Source organism: Loxodonta africana, chromosome 11 (genome assembly GCF_030014295.1).
Source record: "Loxodonta africana isolate mLoxAfr1 chromosome 11, mLoxAfr1.hap2, whole genome shotgun sequence".
NCBI lineage: Eukaryota > Metazoa > Chordata > Mammalia > Proboscidea > Elephantidae > Loxodonta > Loxodonta africana.
Window position 1 is genome coordinate 82933163 of NC_087352.1, and position 26391 is coordinate 82959553.

Here is a 26391-nt window from a genome sequence, read left to right on the forward strand (position 1 = left end):
GACTCCGATATCATCTCTATCCTGCTACTGAGCTCATCTTGTGAGTTTATTATTTTGGTTATTATAACTTTCCTTTCTAAAATTTATAATTTAGAATGTTATTCTTTGTATCTTTTTCTGGGAGACTTTATATTTTTCCAATCATTCCGAGAGTTGCAAATGCTTCTTGGAGCATATCTGCAGTAGGTACTTTAATGTGTTTTTCAGATTATTCTAACATCTGCGTCATATGTCAGGATTGGCATCTATTGATTGTTTTTTCCCACGCAAGCTGAGATTTTCCTAGTTCTTCAGATGCCAAGTAATTTTGGATTTTATCTTGAACAATTTGAATATTAAGTTATGAGACTATGGGTATTGTTTATATTCTTCGAGGAATGTTGTTTTTGGTTTATAATGCAATCAACCCAGCTGGATTCAGACCCCAAGTTCCAACATTACTTCTGTCGGCTGGGCTCTAAAGTCAGTTCACTTTAGAAAGCCTTTGCAATGATATTCAGATCAGTCCTCATACACACCACCCAGTGGTCAGTCTGGAGCCTAACAGTGGTCTGTTATACTTCAGTTCTTAAAGTCTTTGGTATACTCATTAGAATCAGATCCACATTTGATATGTAGCTTGAGGGGTGGGCCCAGAGGTTTGTAACAATGATATGGGGTTACTTTCCAGAGCTTCTCTGTCTCCACAATCTTGCTAATGATTTCTGATTCCCTGGGGCTCCACTTTTTGGTCCTCTAGCCAGAAAGCTGAGGCTTTAGTTACTCTACTTTGCTGCACAAATTTGCAACTGTGTTTGTGTCTAGGGCCAGGCAGCATGAGGATCCATAGGGAGGGGGAAGACCAAGTGTCAGAGAATGGCTGGCTCAGTAGTTATTTTAAATTCTAATCTTCTTTCCCAATCTGTCCACTATTTACTTTTCAAAGTTCTCAAATAGCTGCTCCATGCGTTCTGTTCAGGTTTTATAGTTGTGCTCAGTGGAAGAGACAGTGCAGAGTGAGTTTATTACATCTTAATCAGAACCCTTAAAAGCTAGTTTAACCAGAATTCTGACAAGAGATTTCTGGTATATTCCAACTAGGCTTTGTTTCATAAAACTTAAGCCATTTGCTCATCAACACCATCAATGTACATCTTGGTCTAAAGAGACCAAACAGGCTTGGCAGGTTCTTTTAGGAATATCATCACTCCTTTCTTTACAGCTAATGAAAAAGTTGGAAGCCTTCATTTCCCTTATTACAGTCTCTCTGATATTAAGTAGGGTTCCCTGAAATTCAAGTCATCGCCATAAAGAGCAAAAGACCAACAATAATTGCAGATTATTTTATCCCTGGTGGTTTAGACTTGTCTCTGTTCTTTTTAAAGCACAAATCATGGCAACTCTAACTTTAATCAAGACCCAAAACACTTTAATAGATTGCCTCAAAGATTACGCAAGCTCTTAGAGGTAAAGTCAAACAAGGTAGTTCTTGATGCTAAGCACATAATTTTCAAAGGGAATAAAACACAAGGAAAAATAAAAACTAATAGAAACAGAAACCAAAAGATTAGGTAGAATCAGAGGAACTACATGAAGACTGAAGAAACAAGTGTTATATAGCCAACTGCCTGGACAGACAAAGGGACATCTTTAACAGGAATGACTAAATTATTTGGATAGTATGGCACTGACAATATAGGAAATCCAAAAAAAGGTGTCTTTTTCATGTGTAAGAAAGGCAAAATATAGAAAAATGTCGGCACTGAAAAGTACAGAAGACAACAGAGCTGCCTTTTGTTAACAAATTGATGCAAAAATACGGAGTGGTGTCATCTTCAGTCCAACTCTGCTACAAACTTTTGGAAAGTCATAATAAGATATAAACAATCAGTAATCAAAATAAATAAAGCTGAGAGATAAGTTAATGTGTCTCAAAAGCTTATGTGCGCCACCCAATAAATACATGAGGAGCAATAAAAATAGCTAATGCCACCAAATAGGAATCTTTGAAAGAACCTAAGAGAAATAAAGTACACTACAAGGTTTTGAGTCCAGAACACAAGGAATTAAGAATAATGTCCTGTTTAGACTCCATAAGGAAAAGTTAGAAGTATAAAACCCCTAACCACCAAACAATAGACACTTTAAAAACAAAATTTAAATAGAATTTTAGAAATGCTTTGGAAAAATTTATTGCCCAAACTCTAAATTCTCATCATCGAAACTTAGAATCACTTCTGAATTACTGCTAAGAATATCAAGTTTACTGGAAATGGCAAGTTTAAATCCTATATACAACCAAAATCCCAAAACCAAAACATACACACAAACTATTAACAGATATATCTTGAGAAGGATGATGAAATTCTAGATTTTTTTCTCTGAACAACAACCAAGAGGACTCGGACCGGTGTGACAAGGATCCCTTGGAGGAGTTTACCCATCTTTTGGAATCTGCAGCACATCCTGCAGGTAGGAACAACAACACTGATGTAGCACAGAATGGGGAAGCAGCTGACGTTGCAGAGGAAAGGGTTGAAGCAGATGATGACGAGCATGATGAACGGGAAGGAAATGAAGGAACGGTGAGAGGATGTCTTCTATTTTAACAACCTAACAACCTGGCTTCAGCAACATGCCGAAGTTTACCCGGACTTGGCCCATGAAGACACAGAAGTAGGTTATTTTTTGTCTGTATTTATGGGAGAGATTTTGGAAACTATAAAGGACCAAACAAATCTTAATGTGACCCAGGAGTGCACCACACCATCTAGAGGGCAGGAGATTAGAAAGTCAACCAAAAGCTGGCAGTCTACAACTGTAGAGGAAATAAAAGCATTCATTGCTGTGCACACTGATGGGTACATACGTCTCACTGGAACTCAGGCATTATGGATTCAGTGACCCCAGCCTGGGTGTTGCTTCGGTGCCAGAACTTATGACTAAAGCCAGATTCAAGAAACTGACAAGAATAAACACTGCAATGGTAATCCAAAAACTATGCCCAAAGGAGAACCTGGCTTCACAAACTGTGCCCAATTATCAATGCTCTCAATAGCCACCTAAAGGAGGTGTATGTGCCATAAAGTGTCATGGCAGTTGATAAAAGCATGGTGCCATTCAAGGGTCGTTCATCAATAAAACAATATATGCCATAAAGGCCCATCAAGCGCGGTTACAAAGTTTGGTGCTGGGTTGATTCACAAACTGGCTTTGTGAGTCAATTTGACAACTACTGTGGAAAAAAAAGGAGCAGACAATGATTCATCTCTCTCCCTTGGTGAGTGCTGGACTACGCAGTACATGGCACCCTTCTCATAAGCTTTGACAATTATCTTACTTATCACTTGATGAAAAGCATGAACGAAAGGGGACTGTATGCTGTCGGAACAGTGCAAGTAGATAAAAGGGGCTACCAGACATGCTGAAGAGGAAAGATAAATTAGCAGAGAATTTAGGTTTTGTACGGAAGGACATGCGTTGGAAGAAAAGTGGCAGGACAATAAACCTGTAACAGTTTTGTCACTGCTCCATAATTGAAAGGATATTATTAGTGCCAAAAGAAAAAAAGTGGTTCCTCCTCAGTAATCCCTTGCCCAAGAGCATAATACAACACAATTGTGGGAGGAGTGGACCACTTTGACCAGAGAAGGAAAAGGTATGCAATCAGAAGGCACTCTATCAAATGGTGGCATTGACTGCTGTATTTTCTTACTGACCTTGGCATTGTAAATAATTTCACAATGTCGAACTATAACCACGAGGGCAGATGTGACCAACTATCCTTCAGACTCACTCTTATCAGGCAGCTTGTTGTGGGTCGGAAAAGGTAGAGAAGAGGAAGACCCTCACTTCTGGTGAGAAACAAGCCAGGAGTAAGCACGATGCCAGGTGACATACTGCTCCAACAGGTTGGAATGCATTTACCTGTCAAAGGAGCTAGAATGCAATGCAGAGAATGCAGCACTGAGGAGGAGGAGACTGAAATGACAATGATGTGCAACCACTGTAGGGTGTCCTTAACGGATTACCTCAAGTTTTGAAAAGTTTCACCAACTAAAATTCCTAATAAAACGATTTTATCAATGCCTCATCCCACCAATGTTTCCTATCAACAGAGTTCACTGGGGCATAGATGCCCCACACAGTATTATCAAAATCCCTATTTCATAACAAAAATTCAGAAAGGCTCCTTGATTCAGCATGCCTTCCATTACTGAAAACACACTATCAGCAAAAATTTCAAAGCAGAAAATAATTGGGTTATAAAAGGGTTATTAAAAACAAAGGAAACAAAAAAAAGGCAAGTTACCCAAAAAAAATCACCAGCCTATCACCCTTACCTGGAAACCCCGGTGGCATAGTGGTTAAGTGCTATGGGTGATAACCAAAAGGTGGGCAGTTCAAATCCACCAGGCGCTCCTTGGAAACTCTATGGGGCAGTTCTAGTCTGTCCTATAGGGTCGCTATACGGGTCGGAATCAACTTGACAGCAATGGTTATGGGTTTAACCCTTACCTGAAATTAAGAATGTTGTAGCTAGGTGCCATCGAGTCGGTTATGACCCACAGCAACCCTATGTAGAACAGAACGAAACATTGCCCAGTCCCACGCCATTCTCGTAATCATTGCTAAGTTTGAACCCACTGTTGAAACTACTGTGTCAATCTACCTCGTTGAGGGTCTTCCTCTTTTTCGCTGACCCTCTACCTTACCAAGCATGATATCCTTCTCCAGGAACCGGTCCCTCCTAATAAGTCCAAAGTACATGAGATGAAGTCTCCCCATCCTCGCTTCTAACACAGGATCATTTTTGAGCCATCAAAGTCAATTATTAGGCAGACATTCTACCATTTCAAACAGTACAGGGCCTGATTTTTTTCCCCCTCAACCATTAAGGCAAATTCTTATGATGTCAAGACACTGTCCAGAACACTTGAGATTCTTGGAATTTAAAATATACACTCTGATGCCTTCCTGGTCAGCCCTTCTAACCCATCCCTGCCTTCTAGGAAAATGGTATATTCCTTAGTTTCAACTAAGTACCTCTCTTTAGCTTAAACATAATACTTTATGTATTATTCAAAGCAAATATATGCTGTATTCACTCTAGGTTAAAGAAACTTTTCCCCTGTTTTCATCATCCTTTTTTTTTTTTTTTTTTCCTCCTTCTCATCTTCTTCCAGCCCTCAGTAAAGAAAAAATAACCAATATACTCACAGTCAATCTCAAGGTTTAACCTAAGATCTTGATGGTACTGATCTTAAATGTCTCTATAGCTAACGTTTTCGAGCTTCGGGCTTTTCCTCTAATCCCCACATTTCCCTAAATTATGATAGCCTTGTGACATAAGCAGAGTAAGTATTAGTACCTTCATTTTAAAACAAGAAAACTGGGGTAAGTTCAAGGAAGTAACTTCCCCAAAGTGAGATCTAGACAGCAGACCCAAGCATTCTCTGATTTCTAGTTCAATGCTTTTTCTTTTATAATATGCAACACTTCTACAAAGAGGGTGATATGCTGCCTCTCAAGACACACCATCCTACAAAATTAAGGGATTCATGCAACCTTCTAATGAATCTTTAAATATTATCTTTTCTATGCAAGGCACAGGAGCTCTGATGGCACGGTGGTTAAGAACTCAGCTGCTAACCAAAAGGTCGGCAGTTCAAATCCACCAGCAGATCCTTGGAAACCCTATGGGGCAGTTCTACTTTGTCCTAGAGGATTGCTATGAGTTGGAACCAACTGAACAGCACCTAACAACAACAACAACATGCAAGGTATATCAATCAAGAAATACAGCCAATAATTGACTTTTGTGAAAGTATTCATGAAGAAACCTAGTATAGCTTTCCTGGTTGTATAAGAAATCCCACTGAATGGTCACTGAGCTATGCCAAATCTCGGATTCCCAAATCACAGTATTTTGCTTAACCTTCTTTGACAACTTAAAGTTAACGGGAAAATAAAAGTGATGAATTTTAAAGCTCCTTTCTTTCTTCTCCAGGACGAATGGTTCTAAGTGTGACCTCCAGAGCAGCAACAGGAGGAGCAGCCATCACCTGGGAAGTTGTCGAAAATGCAAATTCTCAGGCCCCACCCAAGACTTACAATATCAGAAACTCTAGGGCCGGGGCCCGGCAAACTGTGTTTTAAACAAGCCCTCCAGATAATTCTTAGGCATACTATAGTTTGAGGAATATTTTCCTAGACAATGTTTTGAAACATTTGCATCTATTTCCCTGCTATATATGCAAACCCTTTATAACCTGTCGTTTAAAAAATGTCTTTTCTATACAGCATTAATTTCACTGTAAGAATGTACTTCCAAAGACAAATTTCGTTTTGCCCTGTTGAGTGTTCCGTGAGTTTTGGCCCATTCAGAACTAGCATAAAGTTTAAAGGCAAACTGCTATAATTTAAAGCTTTAACTACCATGTTTCACTAACTCAGTATCTTTTTAAATTTCATTTTAAAAATATATCTTTCTTTTCTCATAACTCAGTATTTTCCAAACAGTGTAACGAGGCTCCAGAAATTGACGGAATACCAATTGAAATGTTTCAACAAATGGATGCAATGCTGGAAGCACTCGCTCATCTATGCCAAGAAATATGGAAGACAGGAACCTGGCCAACTGGCTAGAAGAGATCCATATTTGTGCCCATTCCAAGGAAAGGTGATCCAATAGAATGCAGAAATTATCAAACAATATCAATAATATCAGAGCCCTGGAGGAACACTGGTTAAGAGATCAGCTATTAACCAAAAGCCCAGGGCAGTTCAAATCCACTAGCTGCTCCTTGGAAACCCTATGGGGCAGTTCTACTGTCTTACAGGGTCACTATGAGTCAGAATTGTCTGAACAGCAATGGGTTTTTTTTTTTTTTTGGATCATTAATGTCACATGCAGTAAAATTTTGTTGAAGATAATTCAAAAGCAGTTCCAGCAGTACATCGACAGGGAATGCCAGAGATTCAAGTCAGATTCAGAAAAGGACGTGGAATAAGGGATATCACTGGTGATGTCAGATGCATCCTGGCTGCAAGCAGAGAATACCAGAAAGATGTTTACTTGTGTTTTACTGACTATGCAAAGGCATTAGACTGTGTGGATCATAACAAATTATGGATAACATTGCAAAGAATGGGAATTCCAGAAACTTAATTGCACTCATGCAGAACATGTATACATACCAAGAGGCAGTTGTTGGAACAGAACAAGGGGATACTAAAACCAAAAAACAAACCCGTTCCCATCAAGTCGATTTCGATTTGTGGCGACCCTATAGGACAGAGTAGAACTGCTCCATAGAGTTTTCAAGGAGCGCTTGAACTGCTGCCCTTTTGGTTAGCAGCCATATCACTTAACCATTATGCCAGCAGGGTTTCCAAGGGGCTACTAAGTGCTTTAAAATCAGGAAAGGTATGCATCAGGGTTGTGCCTTTTCACCACACTTATTCAATCTGTATGCTGAGCAAGTAATCTGAGAAGATGGGCTACGTGAAGAGGAGTGCAGCATCAGGATTGGAGGACGACTCATTAACAACCTTGATATGCAGATGATACAAACTTGCTGAAAGCAAAGAGGACCTGAAGCATTTACTGATGAAGATCAAAGAACACTGGATTACATCTCAACATAAAGAAAACAAAAATCCTCACAATTGGATCAATAAGCAACATCATGATAAACGGTGAAAACACTGAAGTTGTCAAGAATCCATTTTACTTGGATCCACAATCAATGACCTATCAAGCAGCAGTCAAGAAATCAAATGACGTATTGCATCGAGCAAATCTGCCGCAAAAGGCTTCTTTGTAGTGTTAAAAAGCAAAGATGTCACTTTTAGGACTAAGGTGTGCCTGACCAAAGCCATGGTATTTTCAATCCCCTCATATGCATGCAAAAGCTGGACAATGAATAAAAAAAAAAAAATCCAAAAAGAATGGATGTATTTCAATTATGGTATCGGCGAAGAATAGTGAATATACCATGAAGTGCCAGAAGAATGAAAAAAATCTGTCTTGGAAGAAGTACAGCCAGAATGCTCCTTAGAAGCAAGAATGGTGAGACTTCATCTCATGTACTTTGGACATGTTATCAGGAGGGACTAGTCCCTGGAAAAGGACATCATGCTTGCATAAGCACAGGGTCACCGAAAAAAAGGAAGCCCCTCAACAAGATGGACTGACACAGTGGCTACAACAATACGCTCACACACAGTAATGACTGTGAGGATGGTGCAGGACCTGGCAGTACATCATTCTGCTGTCCATAGGGTCGCTATGAGTCGGAACCAACTGACAGCATCTAAGAACAACAAGCTTTATGATTCAGTAATTATTTCTGGTACAATAATGCCTTATGGTTCACTGTACTGCAGATAGTCCCCAACTTACCATGTATTTGAGTTATGAGGAACCACACCTATGACTGTCAGTGTATCTGGAAAATTGCATCTTCCTGGGAGTAAGTTACAGGAAAGTGCATGCAGGAGATATGGAAAAAATTGCTGAGTTATATGAACACATTCCAAGCACTGATTATGATAATTTGATGGAAGGGATTGGTGGAGAAATCACCCATATGGCAAGAATGCTGAATTTAGAAGTTGATATTGCCAACATGGAACAGCTCATGGATCACGAGAAAGAACTGACAGATCGGGACTTAATGGATTTTGAAGAGGACAGAAATGCTGAACAAGAAAGAAGATGTAGACAAATCGTCAGAAAATTTTACAATGGAAGAAATAAGTTTTTTCTACACTAAGTCAGGGGCCTCAGTTGCTTGAAAACATCAAATATATAGATATATTGATAACAAAAGGCAATAATAATGAACACAAACCAAAAAAAGAGGTATGCAACTCACCTCAGAACTGACTTATGACGGAGCTGTTAGAAATGAACTCCGTCGTAAGTCTGGGATGACCTGTACTTGCAATTTTTATGTCCTGTGTTTTCTGTTCTGGGTGCCCAGATATCTGTAACTGTTTCATTTGGTTTCTCGATTCTTTGCTGCAGGAGGATGGCAAGGTGTGTGTGACTAAGCCTCTCTATGACCTGTTTCCTGTAAACAAAATTCCTAAATACTTCAGGATACAAGTTTCCTAATCTGTTTTGGATTTTAATCATTTAATATTCTTTTGCCCAGTTCCTACAGGGTACACTGCAAAGCTAATGTGCCAGCAGGTCCCTGACTTGCACTCCAGTATACAATTTCTTTCTTCTTTCCTCTACTGTGTGATAATACATGAAAGTGGGAACGCTAGGAACTGTTACAAAGTAAATGAATTCTTTGTCTCACTATGCACAGATGCACTGAACTCACATTTCCCAAAGGAGAGAGAAGAAATTCAAAAAGAAATAAGGGTCACACTATATATAACAAATGTTTAAGGAAATCAGGATGTTTGAACTTCAAGGTCAGATGGCTTGCTCTGCAGAATTTTGGATGATGTGGTACAAAAAGGAAAACACTGAGGGCTAGATGTTCATCTGGGACACACGGCACACAATCTCAGACAAGTCTGCAGCTGCACTAAACAAAGATGTGCCTGCTTGCTTGATGTTAGAATCTGGCAACTAGTAAGTCTATTTAAAACCTTTCACAAATAGATGGTGAAATGAAAGAATGTCAGTACTTACATTTTAGGAAAAGTATCTAGTGAAAAAATCAGAATTTTAAAGTGTTGGTATTGGAAATATAAACTTAGAAAGAGGTAGACAGAGAGAGAATACTCACCACGTTGTCTAAAGGGGGGAGGCAGGAGGGGGGCAGAAAAAGAGGAAAAGACAAGACAACCCAGAAGTTTAAAATGAAATGCTTGAATCACAGGGATATCCAGAGACAGACATCAGGATGATTTCTAATAGATAACCTGTCAGGTCAATAAGAACTGTATGCAGCAGGGGCTACTTCAATGGACTGTGACTAGGCTCCAGGCAAATCCAAAGGCAGCCTATTTTTTTTAAGGTGCCAATTGACAATGACAAATTTGGAAAAAGTCAACAGGACAGATGAAAAATTATTACATACCTCTATTAAAAAAAAAAAAAAAACCTGCCTAATTTAACAATTTAACACAATTTGTCCTTACGACCAAATGCAAAGAATAAATTAAAAGCCTCTAAAACTGTATTAGAGAGACGAAAAACCACAGGAGAAATAATGTAGTTATTAACAGCTGAAAGAAAACATGGATTATCAGATTATGTACAAAGGGGATTCAGGTTGTCATTTAATATTTATATGCCAAACACCACTGCTAAAACACTTCTCAGCATAAATAAAGCCAACAACTTCTTTAAAATTGTTTTTTGGAGTTCTGCATTCATTAAGATACTGTTATTAATCTATTTCCTTTGACCTGCTTGGTGAATATGTACCTGGAAAGGAAAAGCAATTCAATTCTTAATCAAGCAACTGTAAAGAATCTGTGCTAATTTTCACAACTGAACAATGAAAACTTGCAAGACAACCAAATACCAAAAAATCACAAACCGAAGCTTTACAGTTTATATTAGTGTGATACTGATTAGAGCATCCCGAATAATAATTTTACAACTTACCATAAAACCAAACAACATTTCTATACTTGGGTAGGGTCAATGATTCCTGCAACCCAACAAAATATGGCATCCCTGTGTATTTGATTCTGAACTAGAGCCCCTTAGAATATTAAAGTTATTAAGAGCTCAGGAGGACAGGGGGATGAAAAAATGACAATATTTTACTTTCATCAAACATTTGTTAACTAATACAGAGTAGCTCTGTTCTTGGAATGGGACCAATCTACTTGATTCCTTTCTTGATTAAAGAAGATTTAGGATAGAAAGCAACTAGAAAACTTTCAAAATATCTGGAAAGAAACTATATTGAGTTCTCTTAGTCTTGCTGGAAAAAGAAAGAAATGGAGGCACAAAGGGAGAGAAAAACCAGGTTTAATGCCACCTGTTCTATTAAGACAGACATTTTTACACATTTACTCTTACACTCTTCTTTGAAAAATGGCATCCATGTATTGATCCCTCAGGGAATAATTAAACACAACATTAAAACAAAAAACAACAAACGAAACCATCTCATACAAACCTGAAAGGAAAACTAATCTAAGATCCAGATTGTTTAGGAAAGAGGGGCAGATAGAGTAAAATCTTTCAGGATAAAAGGTAAGTTTTCTGATATATATTTTTCTGAAAGGTGATGCATTTAGAAGGAAATGAGATAAGCATCTCATCAGCTTTTTAATTAAAAGAAAGATACCCATGCATCAGGGCAATAACAGGTTGCCCATACCCAAATAATCAAGCCAGGCACACTTCTTTCTCATATTATCTTTTACATAAAATTTCCATTGGAAAGAATGAGTAAGAGAAATTTGTTGAAAATGAAATATTTCTGTTTTCAATCTTTTTTTAATGTTCCCACTTTTCCTCATTTCAATCCAGAAACCCTTCCACCCAGGGTTCATGTGTTTTCCTTCTGTATTTTGATAAAAATACACCACATTTGATCGTAAGAATCGTACTAGCTTTCTATTGTTTTGCCTCAGCTTCTACATTAATCCAAACAATAAAGGCCTTTAAAACATTCATAAATAACCTGCTGCTGCTGGCACCTAGGAGTCCAGTGCAGTGGTGTTAAGCAACAACAAATTTCATAGTTCAAGAGGCACAGTTAAGAAAAAAGGTTGCTCAGGAAATCGCTCTTATTTAGCACAAAAATCCTTAAAAATTGCATGACATCAGTCAAGTAACTATAGAAACCGATTTCTTCAGCTCCATATCACACGTCTCACACCTCAATTGTCTTTATTATCGTCTGCTGTCAGGTCCTTAATCAGAAATGTGAACAGGCTTGATGATTTATTCAGCAGGGAAAAGAATCTGTAGGTCAAGGGAAAAATTTCACACACCCCCATATACATGCCACATCTTCAACCTCAGGTACTTTCATTTCAATCCGTTCCCAGCAGCTCTGGGGGCAACTCCAATGAGATCCAATATTAAGGCTCAATTAAAATAAGCTCCAATTAGTGGAGCTTTTTTCTCCAGGGCTAGAAAAGTCAGGAAATGGATATTGGGAAATGTAAAAAGTCAGCTACTGAGAGGAGGCTGCAGACATAAATGAACTTATTTGTTGATTTCTACAGTTGCTATGCAGAGGCCTCTGGGAGTAAAAGCTTAACCAGTCTAAGCTATAAACTAAAACCCCTGCAGCTAAACATGAACTGTGTGAAACAAGGGCTCCATTCCAGAACAGAAAACTGCTGGGCCCAGAAAATTAAAAGCCAGAGGCGTTTTCCATTTAAAACTAAATCCCAGTACCGCCTCCCAGCCAAAGAATTATAAGTAGTATCAGATTTACAAAACGAACAATTACCCTGGAAAAATGTAGCCTATTGTACAGTCCCAGATGCTAAATCTCAAAAGTTTCTTTCTTTTTTTTTTTTTTTTAATTCCACATTATATCCCCACCAAGTAGGCTGCTGTAGTTTACAAAGAGCCATTTCTAGACAGGCCTAAGCCTTGAAAATAAATTTCAAAAAGAGAGCACATAACTCATTGACCTCATTTGAAGTCCTGCCCTTGCCTGTAGCAGTTCCTGTCCTTCCCCAAGGCTTCTGCAAATGGTATGCAACAGCAAAATAAACCCTGACCTAATTGCCAGGGGAGAGCAGCCAACCTTCCCTGAAACACAAAGACGAGCACGGTAACTTGAAAGTCCTACCTCTTTGGCTTTCTGCTTTAATCTCAGCTGTTCTGGATCTTCTTTATTGGAACGACTCTATCAAAGGAAAAGAAAATTTTAATAGAAATTACTAGCATCTAAACACCATAGTTGCCGTTAAATATTTAATAAATGACAATTTTCTCTTGTGATTGAAAATCTTAGCTCCAGGGGAAAATGCCTCAATCCAGTCTCCCTGCACTCCCTCCATGACTGCCCCCCTCCATCTCATCATCTGGGCTGGCTGCTGCAGTTGTAGCCTGGAGGAAGCTTATGCTGAAAATGATGCTAACAATGTCAGTCAGGTCCAGTTGAGGTATGGCGTTGTTCTTGTTGAAACACTAAACACTAGAAAATGGATGGTACGGATGAAGGGAAAGAAAAGAAGGCTAACTGTTGGCTCAAATGGAATGAAAACAATCAACACTGGCTGATCTTCAGGTGAAGCCATTTTGGAAACATATATTGTATTTCCAGGACTATTAAAATCAAGAACAAGGCCTAACCTTGAACCAAATCGCTCTCTCTTTAAAAGTATAATAATCTTTAATATAAGTAGGAAATACATCCCAGTGCTTTCATTAGAGTATCTTATTCATCTTTGGGTCCTCTACCACGTTTAATAGAATGCTGTGCACAAGTTAAATGTTCAGTAAATGTTTATTAAATGTCACCTTCCATACTGATTGAGTTTAACGCTCCAAAAATGAACAGTCTTAGAGGCCTCATGTAAGAAGAGAGCTCACTTTCTATATGTAACGCTGGGATGGAACAAAGTGGAAAGAACTCCGTTTCTGATACCATTAGCATCTGTCCACTGAAGTAATATGCTTGGGATAGGTATACCCTTTTTCTCATTCTAACAAAGCTAGCTAATTCCTTATAAAAATTTATTCTGTGAAGTGTAATACATGTTAATTAAGCTAAAAATGGCTAACAAAATAAAAGCTACAAGTAATTTCTGATTTACTAAGTTGATCTGATACTTTTACTGATTTATCAGTACCTCTGTTAAAGGAAAACACCAGAAAGAAACTGTTTAGATGTAAGAATACCTTCTAATCTCAAATACCTTAATTAAATACCAACATAAAATTCTATTCAAAGCTAGTCATTTGCTGTTTCATTTTAATGCCCGATCTACTAAAACAACTCCATTTCAGACCAAACTAAGACAAACTCCTTTGTTATTCCACCTATTATTAGCAGAAAATGAGTATGTGTTTGTATGTATTCACATATAAATGTTTGTGTATACATATGTCTGTATGGTAATTTTTCTGCCCCAGTATAAAATAGGTACATTTGGCTACTAAGACACTGTCAGTTATTCAGGATTTATTGATCATGCATAGTACAGATTCTATTCCGCATGCCACTGTTATAAGGCCTTAGAGATACAGAGATGAACTAACAAGACAAAGTCCCTGCTTTCAAGGGACTCACATTTTAAGGAGATAAAATAAAGCATAAACAATTTTATAAAAATTACACACCCATCTGATATGTAAAACATTTTATGATGAGGAACAATTAAAAATAAATAAGAATTGCTAATACTGATAAGTGCTATAGAGGAAATGTGATAATGTGATAGAAAGAAACAGAGAGGAAGGCATGTATGGGTACTACTTGAGCTAGGATAGTAGGGGAGGCCTCTCTCAGGAGTGATATTTGAGGAAATCTGAATGACAAGAAGCAGGCAGTCATGGAAAGGTTTGGGGAAGAACACTCCAAGCAGAGACACAGTCGTTGCCAAAGCCTTAAAACGGGAACAAGTTTGGAAAACTTGAGGAAAGAAAGAAGGCCCATGTGGCTGGAGCATAGTAAAGAGCTGAAGGGATAAGCTTGGAGATAATGTGTTTGTTGCCTTGTGGGTCATGAAGAGGAGCTGGGGTTATAAGAACAAGCCACTGGAGGGTGTGGGGCAGAGGAGTAATACACCACTGACATCACACTCAAAAGATCACTCTGGGTGCTAGGCAGAGGATGCACTGCAGGCATTCAAGACTGGAAGCATGCAGAGCAATCAAGAAACTGGTATAAAGCAAGTATTCTGAATAAGAGGCTAACTGAAGAAAATGAGGGTGGCTTGGACTACAGTCACGACAGAGATGATGACAAATTGTTGGATCCAACATATATTTTAGAGGTAGCGCCAACCAGATTTACCGACGGATTGGTTATCTAATATGAAGCAAAGACAGGAATCCAGGATGACTTCGAGGATTCTAGCCTAAGCAAGGGGGAAGATGGTAATTTCAACTTTTTGAGATGGTAAAGACCTAAGGAGAGCATATTGAGGGAAAGGGAACTCAATGTTCAGTTTTAGACCCTCAATTAGAAGTCCAATATCCTAAGGTGGGACACAAGCTTGGCACTTAAGAGAAAGGTTAGTGTGACTGGAGCCAACTGAGTGAAGAAGGGAATGATATGAGACCAACTAAGAGAGAGGGGTAGGTGCCAGATTATGTGAGGTCTTTTAAATTTTGGAAAGGAGTTTGGATTTTAAGTGAAACCACTGAAGGATTTTAGGCAATGGAGATACATATGATTTGTTATAAAAACATTATTCTGACTATAGTATGAAGAATGGACTGTGGAAGGAAGAGAGATCAGTTAGAAGATACTGTAATAGCCCACCTTGGAAACTCTATGGAGCAGTTCTACTCTGTCTTATAGGGTCGCTATGAGTTGGAATCAACTCGACGGCACTGGGTTTGGTTTGGTTTTTGGTTTATAATAGCCCAGGTGAAAGATGATGTAGACCAAAGTGGTGACAATGGTGATGGAAAGAAAATACGGATACATCTGTGAAGTAGAATAGAAAGTGAAGTAGTTGTGGAAAGAGAAGGAAAAGCGGAGTTGGAGTTTTTTTTTTCTTTTTTGGCTTGAACAGCTAAACAAATGATGGTGTCATTTACTTAGTTAAGAAACCAAAAAGAATAAAAGGTGTTTTGATGAAAGAACATCAGAAGTCCTTCTGGACACATTAAATTTGAGATGCCTACTGGCCAACCAAGTAGAGACGTCAAGCAGGCAGTTAGCCACATGAGTATAGTGTTCCAAAATGTGGTCTTAGTTGGAAATATAAAATATAAGAAAAAATGCAGACAGAGAAGGTGACCTAAGACTGAAAGCTGGGAAACCCCAACATTTAGAAGTCTGATAAAAGGAAGAGATGCTGAAAGAGGATGAAAGCAAGCATAATATATCCAATAGTCACTAAATAAATAATAAGTTTATGAAATAAAATATCAACAAACCACTTCATTACAATGGCTGTGTGCATGTTTATAATACTTGAGGGCTCATAGAAGAGTATCTTCCAGTTCCATCTCCCTTCTTTTCCCATTGCAGAGGAGGGTCAGCATGCAGGCTGAGACTGTGGGACAGTGGGAAGCTGCATGAGGCTGGGGGTGGAAAAACTTGCAGAGGCAATGTCCCACAGGGCCCAGAGGTCAAGGATGTAGTACCCCAACCCTTGTGGGAGGATTCGGGCACATAAAGGTGTAGACCATTTGTCAAGAAAGGCAAGGTGGTGAGGGGCTGTGGAACCTTGCCAAGCCATCGGCCTACATATATACACATACAAATACTGCATAGATATGTCCACTGAGAGGGTCTACAGGCAATGACACCGCAGTAGCAATAAGCACACTCTGCTCTAATGTTGGTTTCTGAATATCATCTCGAACTAAAAAAAAAAACAGAGGTCCTTGGAAAAATGGCTAATTCCAGGGCTAGGGCAGGAAAAGTAAAAGCTGAGCCTGGAATACCTTGTACCAGAAGTAAGGACATGTTCAGTGAGTGATGGAAACAGGTCTAAAGGACAAAAGTGCCAGCTAGATGGGCTTCCCCTCCAAAAGCAATTTGAGACACAAACTAAATAATGACTGTAATGAATTACAACTTGTTGAATCGAATAGAAATTCATGAGGCCATACTAATGTGAACGAATGAATGAGAAAAGGAAGCTTTTCCATATAGTAGACTGCTATATTATATAGAAGGGATGATGGAAACAATCACCATTTGGCAACTCTCAACCAATAAAAACCACATGATTACAAAGGCGAAATGGGGCGTGCCTGTGTGTATGTATAGACAGTGGGGGGAGAAGGTGAGGACGGAGCAAACGCAGTAAAATGTTAAAAATGGGGTAACCTAGGAAAGACAGTGAGACCTCTTTATACACTTCTGGCAACTTTTCTGTAAGTCTGAAACTATTTCAAAATTCACCTATTTTTCTTAATTCTCTCTTTAACCCATTTCTCCCCGTCTTATATTTTGTTTCATATGTTAATTACTCCTAATTTTACCCATAATTCTCCTGCCCATTTTCCAAATTTTTTCTCTCAACTCAACGAGGCACATTTCCAATCATATCAGCAAAAAGACTCTGAAAATTTTACGAAGTGCTTATACCTGGGAGGTGGTAGGTATGATGAGGAACACAGGAAATGAGAGTGAGAAGACAAAAGATTATGTCTCACCAAACTAAATTAACTGAAAGCCACTGTACCACACTACCCTGGTGGTGAGAGATTCTATTAGCAATTTCATTTTGAGAAATCCTCCAGGGAAATCTGAAGTCCTAATAAAACCAAGAAGGTCAACTAACGATAAAACCAATGCTGACCTCATTGCAAGGCCATGTTCGCTCATAAATCACACAGGCCCTTACCTTGGCTGCTTTAAATAACATTTCTCTTTCTTCTAAATCCTTTCTCTCCTTCTCCAATTGATCCAGTTTTTCAAGAAATTTGAGCTGTGACCTGGTGTCACTAGACAGGATGTAATTTTCACTTGTCTGGGAAAAAAACAAAATTTTATGATCATCTTAGTAACATATTCTACATTAGGTATTATTATAAATCAGCTAAAGACAGTAACACCAACATACATAGCAAGCTAAATTTTTTTGGAGGTAATATATATAGACAAATTTAACTGAAGAATAAAAGGAACTTTAATCATCCTTAAATTGTGGGAGGTGAGTCAGCATATAAGTTTCCAAGAGCTTTCCTAGTAAGAATTATGAATTATAAAAACAAAGGAATTAAGCCAAGCAGATCATAATAGCAAGTAGAAAGCAAGAGAGTATACCACCAACCTATAATCTAAATCTTTTTAGTTAAATTACTGTTCATCTTCAGGAGACTGTAATATGAGTAATTAAATCTTAGGCCTATAAAAGACAAAAAGCAGGAAACACCGGCTCACTGAAAAATGTAACAAGGATGAAAGTTATCACCCTTGTTTTCATTGTTGAAATGATCTTATCTTGACAAGTGAATACAACTTCTGTCAAAATAAAACATAAGATAATGTGGCATTTATTAAAATACTGAAACTCTGTATCAAAGAATTTCTTAAGCAGTGAATTTGGGAAGAAACTGCAGTCCAAAAAAATAACCCAAGTATATAATTTATAAATGAGAGCCATAATAAAGAAGTATAATTATTTGTCTTAAGTGATTCCATTCAATAAAATTCAAATTCTTCTGTTTATTCTGATATTCTACAGCATAAAAACATAAATTTTTTTTTTTTTCCATCTGATACGGCCACATATTTCTCCTAATACACAAGCGAGGTCCCTTAGTGGCACAAACAGTTTGTGGCCAACTACTAACCTAAAGGCTGGTAGTTCAAACCCAGCTGGCAGCATCATGAAAGAAAGGCCTGACAATGTGCTTCTCTAAAGATTATATCCAAGAAAACCCTATGGAAAAATTCTACTCCGTAACACATGGGATCACCCTGGGTCGAAACCGACTTGACAGGAAAGGGTTTGGTTTGGTATTTTAACACATGTGTGAGTGTGTTTGTGCTTTGGGGCGGTGGGGGGAAGTGTCTTCTCAATCAGTATTTAAGAATTCTTGCCATCTACTCATCTCAGTTGACCACTGTCTGTCGGTCTGTAGTACTACGGAAGCTGCACATTGCTCTGATGCTGGAAGCTATGCCACTGGTATTACAAATACCAGCAGGGTCACCCACGGTGGGTAAGTTTCAGTGGAACTTTCAGACTATGATAGACTAGGAAGAAAGGTCTGGCATTCTACGTCTGAAAATTAGCCAGTGGACTGTAACAGAATGTTGCCCAATGTAGTGCTGGAAGATGAGCCCCCTAGGTTGGAAGGAACTCAAAATACGACTGGGGAAGAGCTGTCTCCCCCATGTAGTTGATGTTCATGACAGGGAGTAAAGCCTTCAGGATCTTTATTTGCTGATATGGGACAACTCAAAATGATAAATAACAGCTGTAAACACACACACAATAGCCACAATAATGGACTCAAACAAACCAATGATCACGAAGACAGCACAGGACTGGGCAATGTTTTGTTTTGTTATACATAATGCCTTGAGTCAGAGCTAACTCAATGGCAACTAACAATAACACTCATCTCAGTAATTCAGACACTGTAACTACAGGAGAGAGCCTGTACAGTAGAGAAAGTGAATGTTTTCAAACATTTAGTCCACCAGTCAGTGACTAGCTTGGAAATCATGGGTACAGCACCACTGCCAGGGTCATTATATCCCCAGGCTTACAGCTGATTCAATTAAGTGAGACTGAGAGATTTCATATGCCCAATATTCTTTTATTTTTATTATATTTTTGGTGAATATATACATAGCAAAACACATTCCCCTTCAACAATTTCTACACATTGTTCAGTGACACTGGTTACATTCTTCATATTGTGTCAACATTCTCATTATTTCCGTTCTGGTTGTTCCATTCTCATTAGTCTCACTGCCCCCCAAGCTTCTCATTCATGCTTTAGAGTAACTGTTGTCCATTTGGTCTCATAGATAATTTCTTGAAAAGAGCAGTACTCAAAGGTGACATTCCTTACTTTTTGAGCTAACCTGCTATTTAGTTAAAAAGATGACTTCGGGGAACAGTTTTGGTTCAAGGGTTACAGTATCTAATATCTCAGGGCAATAGTCTTAGGGATTCCTTCAGTTTCAATGGGTCCAGTTAAATCTAGATTCTTTGGGAATGTGAAGTTCTGTTCCACATTTTTCTCCCTTTCTATCAGGATCCCTCTACTATGACCCCAATCAAAACATTCAGTAGTGGTAGCCAGGCCACCATATCTATTTCTTCTGATCTCAGGGTAGAGGAGGCTGTGGTTCATGCAGTATGGAGACAATTGGTTCTGTAGTCCAGTTCCTTCTCTGATTTCTCAGGTTTCCTTCTTTCTCTTCTGCTCCAGACAAACAGAGATCAATAGTTCTACCTTAAATGGTCGATCACAAGCTTTTATGACCCTAAATGCTACTCACCAACTAGGATATAGAATACAAATTTTATGAACTGTATTATGCCACTTGACCAAGTAGTTTCATGAGGCTATGACCCTAAGTCTTCAAACTAAGAAAACTAATCATGTGAGGTGACTGGTTATGTCTAAGAAGTATCAGCATCCGTAGCCCCTATTTGTTTTATATATGTTGTTTCTGCAAATTTACATATAACATAGCATTTACCAACACATCCTTTTTCTTGTATAAAACTTAGTGACATCAGCTACACTAATTAAGCTGTACATATTTACCCACCTTCAGTGTTACCTTTTCCATCCCCATAAACAAAAATGACTACTACCGGGTTACTATGAGCCAGAATAGACTCGACTGCAAGGGTTATCTAGAAAATGATTTCCCTCTTCCCCTTCCCTAGTAATTGTCAATGAACATCGGTGTCTGTATATATACCTATTCTTGTCATTTCATAAAAGTGAGATCATACAATATTTGTCCTTTTGTGCTTAACTGATTTCACTCAGCATAATGTCATCTGGGTCCATCCATGTTGCAAGATATTTTGGAATTCATTTTTCTTTACAGCTGTATTTCATTGTAAGTATGTACCACATTTTGTTTATCCATTCATCCACTGATGGGCACTTAGGTTGTTTCCATGTTTTTGCGATTGTGAATAGTATCACAATAAACACAGGTGTGCATACATCTGTTTGTCTCTTCTATTATATCCCTAGGGTATATTCCTAGAACTGGAATTGCTGGATCATAAGGTAGCTCTATTTCTAATTTTTTAAGGTTTGACCATACTGTTTTCCAAAGTGGTTGTACAATTTTACATTTCCATGAACAGTGGATAAGGGTTCCAATCCCTACACACCCTTGCCAACGTTTGTTTTGTTTTCTTGATCAATGCCATTTTAGCAAGGATGAGGTAGTATTGCATGGTAGATTTGATTTGCATCTTTGTAATGACTAATGACAGCAAACATCTTTTCATGTGTTTGTTGGCCACCTAAATGTTCTCTTCAGTGAAGTGTCTGTTTATGTTCTTCACCCATTTCTTCATTCGGTTATTTGTCTTTCTTCTTGTTAAACTGTAGAATTTTTATACACATTTTGCATATTATACCCTGTTATGGCTTGAATTGTGTCCCCCAAAAAATATATGTTGTAAATCCTAACCCTTATAACCTGTGGTTATAATTTCATTTGGGAATGGGTTTTCTTTGTTATGTTAATGAGGCAATATCAGTTTAAGGTGTTTCTTAAGTCAATCTTTTTCTCTCTAAATTTTATTTTCCTGTTGTTGTTAAGAATATACACAGCAAAACACATGCCAATTTACCCGTTCCTATACGTACCATTTAGTGACACTGATTCCATGTTGTGCAACCACTCTCACCCTCCTTTTCTGAGTTGTTGCTCCCCCTAAGGTTTCTATCTCATCTTTTAAGTGGTGTTGTCAATTTTTTTTTTCTTCATATAAACAGTTCTTAAAAGAGCATAACGCTCAAGGCAGATCTTTTTTACTAGTTGAGTTAAACTATTGTTTAAGGTTGATCTCAGGACAATCATTTCAGGGGTTCATCCACCCTCCATGGCTCTAGAAAGTCTAGAGTCCATGAGAATTTAAAATTCTGTTCTGCATTTGCCCTTTTTTGATCAGGATTGTTCTATGGAATCTTTGATCAAAACGTTCAGTAATGGTAGCTAGGCGCCATCCAGTTCTTCTGGTCACATGGTAAAGTGGGTAGTTGTTCATGGAGGCACTTGGCCACACATTCCATATCCTCCTCCTATTCCTGACTCTCCTTCTTCCTCTCTTGGTCTAGGTGAACAGAGACCAATTGTAGTGCCTTGGATGGCTGGCCCAAGGTTTTTTTTAATTGAATTTTTATTGTCGGTATTGAACTAAAACAAAAGAGTATTACATAGTTTAAGGGACAAGGACATAGTAGTGCTACTTATTTAATGTTTAATAAAAAAGAATTCCCAAATGCTTTTCAAGTTAAATAATACAAGATAGACTATAGAATAAATTACAGGCCAACCACAGAGGTATAAATAAAATAACCAGTGTTGTTTTTTTTTTTTTTAATTTCTTCTTCACTATTTTTGTACTGAGATGCTGTGGAGATAGTCTGCTGACAGGATTTAATTTTAAAAGGGCAACAAACACTAAATTAAAAAGGGGCACAGACTTACTAAATTTTAACCCAATCTCATCCCCATGGTAAGATTACTTCTCTAGTTCCAACTCAGATACAACTTTCTCTGATGTAGTACAGCCTTCCTTTACTCTTCCAGATATTACTAAGCAAATGAGTGAGTTCTACCTTATTTAAACAAGTGATCCAAACCTTTCCACATTCCTTCCTGTCTACCCAGCTGGCCTAACTGAAGTCCTCATGCACGAACATATTAGAGCTTTGGAATATTAGGGCCACTATGTATTAAACAGTTTAACAGTAAAAATATAAGAACCCAGACCAAATGATATCAACACCATTGAAAGAATTCCATTTAAAGGAAGTACTACAGCACATTTCTACTAGAAAAAAAATGAAGGTTCTTCATGGCCACTGGCATGCAGAGGACTATAATGTATCTTCAGTAAGAAAATACCTGGCAGCAAGATCAAGGTCCTGTACTACATGCGTCACTTCTACTTCTTTATGTACATCTCAGTTTATGGACTGTGATTAATTAGAGAATTCTATTTACCCAGGTGAAAGATTATTGAAAATAAACGGGTGTCCTGAGAAAAGAGATGGTGAGCTTTTGCTTTTAGTAACAGTTGCTTACTTTTGGGAAACTCATAGAGTAGAACTCCCACACTGCATAGATGAAATAAATCCTATAAAGGATGAACTGAAACACAAGGACACAGCCAAACCATGACTCAAAGAGTATTACAATCAAAATCTATGTGTTGTTCACTTCACTAAAGAAGACACTCAGGTAGCTAACAAATACATGAGGAAGTGCTCACAATCATGAGCCATTAGAGAAATGCAAATCAGGACTACAATAAGATTCCATCTTACTCCAACAAGATGGCATTAACCCAAAAAACACAAAATAATAAATGTTGGAGAGGTTATGGAGAGACTGGAACACTTAGACATTGCTGGTGGGAATGTAAAATGGTACAACCACTTTGGAAATTGATATGGTGCTTCCTTAAAAAGCTAGAAATAGAACTACCATACGATCTAGCAATCCCACTCCTTGGAATATATCCTAGAGAAATAAGAGCCTTTACACAAACAGATATAAGCACACCCATGTTCACTGCAGCACTGTTTACAACAGCAAAAAAAGATGGGAGCAACCAAGGTGCCCATCAATGGATGAATGGATAAATAAATTATGGTATATTCACACAATGGAAGACTACACATCAGTAAAGAACAATGATGAATCCATGAAACATTTCATGACATGGAGGAATCTGGAAGGCATTACGCTGAGTGAAATCAGTCAGTTGCAAAAAGACAAATATTGTATGAGACCAATATTGTAAGAACTCAATAAATAGTTTAAAAAGAGAAGAAAATATTCTTTGATGGATACGAGAGTGGGGGAGGGAGGCAGAGAGAGGGGTATTCATTAATTAGATAGTAGACTACAACTATTTTAGGTGAAGGAAAAGACAACACACAATACAGGACAGGTCAGCACAAATGGACTAAACTAAAAGCAAAGCAGTTTCCTGAATAAACTGAATGCTTCGAAGGCCAGCGTAGCAGGGGCGGGAGTTTGGGGACCATCGTTTCAGGGGACATCTAGGTCAACTGGCGTAATAAAATCTATTAAGAACACATTCTGCATCCCACTTTGGAGAGCAGCGACTGGGGTCTTAAACGCTAGCAAGCGGCCATCTAAGATGCATCAATTGGTCTCAACCCACCTGGAGCAAAGGAGAATGAAGAACACCAAAGGCACAAAGTAAGTATGAGCCCAAGAGACAGAAATGGCCACATAAATCAGAGACTACATCAGCCTGAGACCAGAAGAACTAGTTGGCGCCTGGCTACAATCGATGACTCCCCACACAGGGAATACAACAGAGAATCCCTGATAGAGTAGGAGAGCAGTGGGATGCAGACCTCAAATTCTCATAAAGAGACCAGACTTAATGGTCTCACTGAGACCAGAAGGACCCCGGAGGTCATGGTCCCCAGACTTTCTGTTAGCCCAAGACTGAAATCACTGCCAAAGCCAACTCTTCAGACAGGGATTGAACTTGACTGTAAGATAGAAAACGACACTGGAGAGGAGTGAGCTTCTTCACTCAGATAGACAAATAAGACTATGTGGGTAGCTCCTGTCTGCAGGGGAGATAAGAAGGCAGAGGGGGACAGAACCTGGCTGAATGGACATGGGAGAAGGAGTGTGCTGTCTTATTAGGCGGAGAGCAACTAGGAGTATTATATAGCAAGGTATATATAAATTTTTGTATGAAAGACTGACTTGATTTGCAAACTTTCACTTAAAAGCACAATAAAAATAAATTAAAAAAAAAACTGCATTGTTGTTAGGTGCGTGTCGAGTTGGTTCTGACTCACAGCAACCCTATGAACAAAAGAACGAAACACGGACCGGTCCTGAGCCATCCTCACAGCTATTGCTATGCTTAAGCCCACTGTTGCAGCCAAGGTGTCGATCCACCTTGTCGAGGGTCTTCCTCTCTTGCTGACCCTCTACTTTACTAAGCACGATGTCCTTCTCCAGGGACTGATCCCTCCTGACAACATGTCCAAGGCATGTAAGATGCAGTCTTGCCATTCTTGCTTCTAAGGAACATTCTGGTTGTACTTCTTCCAAGACAGATTCGTTCATTCTTTTGGTAGTCCATGGTATTTTCCATATTCTTCGCCAACAGCATAACTGAAATACATCAATTCTTTTTCAGTCTTCCTGATTCACTGTCCAGCTTTTACATGCATATGAGGTGACTAAAAACACCATGGCTTGGGTCGGGTGCACCTTAGTCCTCAGGGCTGACATCTTTGGTTTTCAACACATTAAAAAGGTCTTTTGCAGATTTGCCCAATGCAGTGAGTCTTTTGATTTTCTGACTGCTCCTTCCATGGGTGTTGATTGTGAACCCAAGTAAAATGAAATCCTTGACAACCTTAATCTTTTCCCCATTTATCACGATGTTGCTTATTGGTCCAGTTGTGAAGATTTTCATTTTCTTTATGTCCAGGTGTAATCCATACTGAAGGCTGTGATCTTTGATCTTCATCAGTAAGTGCTTCAAGTCCACTTCACTTTAAGCAAGCAAGGTTGTGTCATGTGCACAATGCAGGTTCTAATGAGTCTTCCTCCAAACCTGATGCCCCGTTCTTCTTCATACAGTCCAGCTTCTTGGATTATTTGCTCAGCGTACAGACTGAATACGTATGGTGAAAAGACACAACTCTGATGCACACCTTTCCTGACTTTAAACCATGCAGTATCCCTGTTCTGTTCAAAAGACTGCCTCTTGATCTATGTACAGATTCCTCACAAGCACAATTAAGGGTTCTAGAATTCTCATTGGTCAAAATGTTATCCATAATTTGTTATGATTCACACAGTTGAATGCCTTTGCATAATCAGTAAAACACAGGTAAACATCCTTCTGGTATTCTCTGCTTTCAGCTAGGATTCATCTGACATCAGCCATGATATCCCTGGCTCCACGTCCTCTTCTAAATCCCTCTTGAATTTCTGGCAGTTCCCTGTCAAGACACTGCTGTGGCAGCTTAAGAATGATCTTCAGCAAAATTTTGCCTGCAGGTGCTATTAATGATATCGTTTGATAACTTCCACATTTGGATGGATCACCCTTCTTGGGAACAGGCATAAATATGGATCTCTTTCAGTTGGTTGGCCACATAGCTATCTTCCAAATTTCTTGGCATAGACGAGTGGGCATTTCCTGTGCTGCATCTTTTGTTGAAACACCTCAATTGATATTCCATCAATTCCTGAAGCCTTGTTTTTCGCCAGTGCAGCTTGAACTTATTCCTTCAGTACCATGGGTTCCTGATTATCTGTTATGTCCTGAAATGGTTGAACGTCGACCAATTCTTTTTGGAATAGTAACTCTGTGTATCCCATTCATCTTCTTTTGATGCTCCCTGCATCTTTTAATATTTTCCCTGTAGAATCCTTTAGTATTGTAGCTAAAGGCTTGAATTTTTTCCTCAATACTTTCAGCTTAAGAAATGCTGAGCGTGTTCTTCCCTTTTGGTTTTCTATCTCCGGGTCTTTGCATATGTCATCATAATACTTCACTTTGTCTTCTCTAGTCACCCTTTGAAATCTTCTGTTCAGCTTTTTTATTTCATCGTTTTTTTCCTTTTGATTTAGCTATTTGATGTTCAAG

General features: G+C 38.6%; 1 protein-coding gene across 1 annotated transcript in view; it reads right to left on the reverse strand.

Moving 5' to 3' along the window:
- The window catches only part of TAF4B (TATA-box binding protein associated factor 4b), a 144080-nt gene that overhangs the window by 40493 nt on the left and 77196 nt on the right, over positions 1 to 26391 (reverse strand). The window contains exons 12-13 of the mRNA XM_003406347.4: positions 17410 to 17535; positions 12723 to 12779 (exon numbers count right to left, since the gene is read on the reverse strand). Coding sequence (XP_003406395.2) covers positions 12723 to 12779; positions 17410 to 17535 — 183 coding nt within the window. The remainder of the gene's footprint in view (positions 1 to 12722; positions 12780 to 17409; positions 17536 to 26391) is intronic.